General features: G+C 42.3%; 1 protein-coding gene across 1 annotated transcript; it reads right to left on the bottom strand.

Moving 5' to 3' along the window:
- Positions 1–244: 244 nt before the first annotated feature.
- Positions 245–3,088, bottom strand: LOC129292090 (cytochrome P450 78A7-like). The gene is made up of 2 exons (XM_054929612.1): positions 2,075–3,088; positions 245–1,081 (listed from the first exon to the last, which is right to left on the bottom strand). The coding sequence occupies exons 1-2, from the start codon at positions 3,083–3,085 to the stop codon at positions 461–463; spliced, it is 1,632 nt and encodes a 543-aa protein (XP_054785587.1). The 5' UTR covers positions 3,086–3,088; the 3' UTR covers positions 245–460.
- Between the last annotated feature and the right edge of the window lie 741 nt (positions 3,089–3,829).

Raw genomic sequence — 3,829 nt, 5'->3', positions numbered from 1 at the left:
TATGTATTGGGACGTGATAAGGAAAAAAAAGATCACATCCATGCAATGGATTTTTTTAAAAAAAAAAAGTCGGTGCGGAGAATCAGGATACAAAGAAGCCGACTGTACTGGGGATTGGAATGCAAAGCCGATTCGCATTCTATATGGAATACCCAGAACAATCATGCACATGATGCTTACGCAAAATACATAATATTGACTAATATAATTAACCACAACATTAATTATTACATTTGGAGGAAAATTAATAAACGCCCCCTTATTTAGTTTGGTACATCATATGCTCATATTCATACACTCATGCAACACTTATAACACTTTTCAAACAACTTAAAAACCTTAAAATTCATACACCGTGGGGTATGCCATAATCCTCCTATATATATATAACATCATATATTCGTATATAAATAAAAGTGACGCAAACCTTTAGTTGTATACTTGTATTGGTGAGAACTAATTAAACAGCCCGAGGAATGGCCACAGCTTTGAGGGGGTTCTTCATCTCACAAGATAGCTTGAGCTCCTCGGTTAGGTCAACCGGGTTAGCCTGGTCACGAACCCACTCAAACTGGCGAACCAAGTTAGCCACCCAAAGGCTCACAGTGACGAGCCCAAGGTTCTTACCTGGACAAACCCTACGTCCAGCTCCAAACGGTGCGAGCCTCAGGTCAACACCTCGAACGTCCACGTCAGCCCCTCCTTTGCTTGGGACGAACCTTTCTGGTTTGAACACGAACGGATCGTCCCACACCTGTGGGTCGTGGGTTATGGCCCACATGTTCACCATCGTCGTCGTGTTGGCTGGGACCACCATGCCGTTGCTGAGCTGTACGTCTGACGTGGAGAGTCGGGCCCACGAAAGGAGGGGTCCCGGTGGGTGCACTCGCATGGTCTCCTTGACGACAGCTTGGAGGTAGGGCATTTTTGCCACGTCAGAATCCATGACGTCATTTTTGTCTCCCACAACCTCGTCAACTTCTTCACGGAGCCTCGCTTGAATTTGTTTGTTCAAAACCAGTTCCGCCATTGCCCACTCGGTTAGAAGGGCCGTCGTATCAGTACCACGGAATATCATCTCCTGTATAACACAAAAGCATATAAGGAAAAGGAAATGATAATTATAGGGAGATGATGGTATTTAGAATAAAAAGTCTCTACTTGAAAAAGAACAAAAGAAAGTTACACAACACATAATCCGTTGTTTCTTGTCAAGTTAACCGACTACTAGATGATATAGCGTGCCCGTAGTATGGCAAGAGATCGAAAAGATAGCTCTAAATCATACATCTAAGAAAATTTTTAATTCTTAAGTTGTACTCTCTTTATTTTTATTTGTAGGAGAAACTATCACTTTTTATTTTTTTTTATAAGCAAAATCACTTATTTCAATAAGAATTTATTACTCATTTTTTAAATCACCTCTCATAATTTATATTATCGAAAAATAATTAATGTATGTTTATATTAATTAATATAAGGCATTTTAGTTTAATTTTTTATTTTCAAACATAGTTATTATAATTATCTAATTTTTTTAAACTATGTAATATATTTTTTTCTCTCTTATATAAAAACAGAGTAAAGTACATGTCTACAGGAGAACTTTAGTTTAGTTTAGTTTGATAACGAAGATTGAGTCAAATCAATTTCAAAACGTTTTATATGATTGAATTAATTAAACTAATTATCTACTATTTAAAAAAAGCATTTGAGAACATCACATGATTTTTATTAATTTTTTATATATTTATAAATCTCTTGGAAACATAAGTCTATAAAGAATATAATTGACACCCAATATATGAAGATTGAGTGTTCAATGCTCACTTTGCTCTAGAAAAGTAGGCTAGAATCTCAAAATAAGTTCAATGATTAAGGCCCAAAATTTCGAGAGACCCCGGAATTGACTTATCCCTCTTTCAATTGACCTGGTCTAATCTCAAAGACCAGATCTAGCTAAGAATCTCGCCTTTTATATATATTTTTATGCTGTGTCTAGATCGCAGGCCGGTGTCAAGTTAAAGCGATAAAAAAAATGTTGACCTTAATTAGATAGAAAGAGAGCACAAACCCATAAAACGGCAATCATGTCATCTTCATGGAGCTTCTCGTCCGAACCATCTAGGGATAGCAACACATCCACAAAGTCCGAACTATCGCAGAGCTTCTTGGATGGTGAAGCAGCCAATCGGTGTTCGTCTATGAGGCCTCTCACAAACTTCCTCACACGAGGAACAAGAGCTCCGCACCGTTCTCTGATACGAGAAGGATCATAAAACAAGCTCATCCACGGCACATAATCAGACCAGTTAAAAGCCCCCAACAACTCAAACCCTTCCCTAACAATCTCATGCAGTTCCTTCGCGTCCAAGCCAAAGCTATTCAGATGATTATATTCATATCTTTTACCGAAAACGGTGCCCATGATGTTATTAAGAGCCGCAGCCTGAAGGTGTTTCCTCAGGGCAACAACGCCGTTCATGGACTGCTCATCGGCTATGGTTCGTAACATGGCAGCGCAGTCAAGGAGACGGCCCATCTCGTGGGCGGCGATTCGCCTCGGTGAGAAGAGATGAGCGGAGGCAATCCTCCGGAGCAGCCGCCAGTAAGAGCCATTGGGAGCGAATCCGATGGCTCGGCTGAACATGAGGCTCTTGGCGGATTGCTTGACGGGGCGGTCGGCGAAATGGGGTGACGTCAAAATTTCACGTGCCATGTGAGGATCGGAGGTGATGACGGCGGGGACTGAGCCCAAGCTGAAAGCCATGAGCTGTTTTGCGGCTAGGGAGTGAGCCAAAGAAGAGAGTGTACGATGAGCCAAGCCGTGGCTCAAACTGAATAAGCTGCCAAAGATAGGGACACCTCTGGGTCCTGGTATGGTGACCCGACCCATGTGAGTCCTTGCATTTTTCCAGGCAAGGCCTCCAGGAGAGAAAGTCCATGCAAGGGAGGCAAGTAAGAAAAGAAGCATTATTGGGATGAAGAAGAGGAGGAAAGTAGGGTTATGCAAGTGTTGGGTTGTTATGGCTGGAAGGGTAAAGACCCACCAGGTTGTGTCCAAGCAAGATGAAGAAAGGGCCATTAATGCCAGAGACAAAGCGGGAAACGAGACGAAGGAGTGGAGTGAAGAGCGCAAGGGAACGTCGGTATAAATAGTGGTGCATGCATGAATTGGAGTCCTTGATCTACTCAATTATTGCAGTCCTCAAGGTTGTTCCCCCTACTTTCAAAATGATGTTACGTTGCGTAGAAATTAGATTAGAGATACACGTGGATGTTAAAAAACTGGTCATCCATGGCATACATGTACACAATATTATAGTTGGAGAAGGATGGAATTGCTGAATCTCACGCAAAAGTTATGTTTTGAGAGTTGCTAAGTCGTGACGAGACGACGATGACCAATTATACCTGCTGCGTGCGTGAAGCAGCGAGAATTAATTTACATAAATAGCTCAAAAATGAGGGGACTGCCAACTACTCACAGATCGAGCAACGTGTGAAGGTGAAGGCTACTAAAGGAGTGATAAGAAGCACCACATGCATCACTCACCGACCTCAATAATCATTTGATTAGATTGATTAGTCACTCAGAATTGAATATCTGCGAAGCCAAAACGGTAAGAGGAGGCGCGCGTGTTAGGGCGGGAATGCAGGATGTTCCTCCGCGTGCATTCCTGCCACCACGTGCTGCCCCTCCCTTCTCACGTGATCTCCGTCACCCCCGCCCACATGCACTTCCCAAGACACTCTCGTCACTTCATCCTCCACTTTGTTTTCCCTCCCTTTATTCCAAATCGTTGATCTAATCCAATCGGTAGTTTGC

The sequence above is a fragment of the Prosopis cineraria genome, unplaced genomic scaffold (genome assembly GCF_029017545.1).
Source record: "Prosopis cineraria cultivar Desert tree isolate PC_DT_omini unplaced genomic scaffold, ASM2901754v1 PC14, whole genome shotgun sequence".
In the NCBI taxonomy this organism is placed as follows: Eukaryota; Viridiplantae; Streptophyta; class Magnoliopsida; order Fabales; family Fabaceae; genus Prosopis; species Prosopis cineraria.
This window is presented reverse-complemented; position numbering and strand designations above follow the sequence as displayed.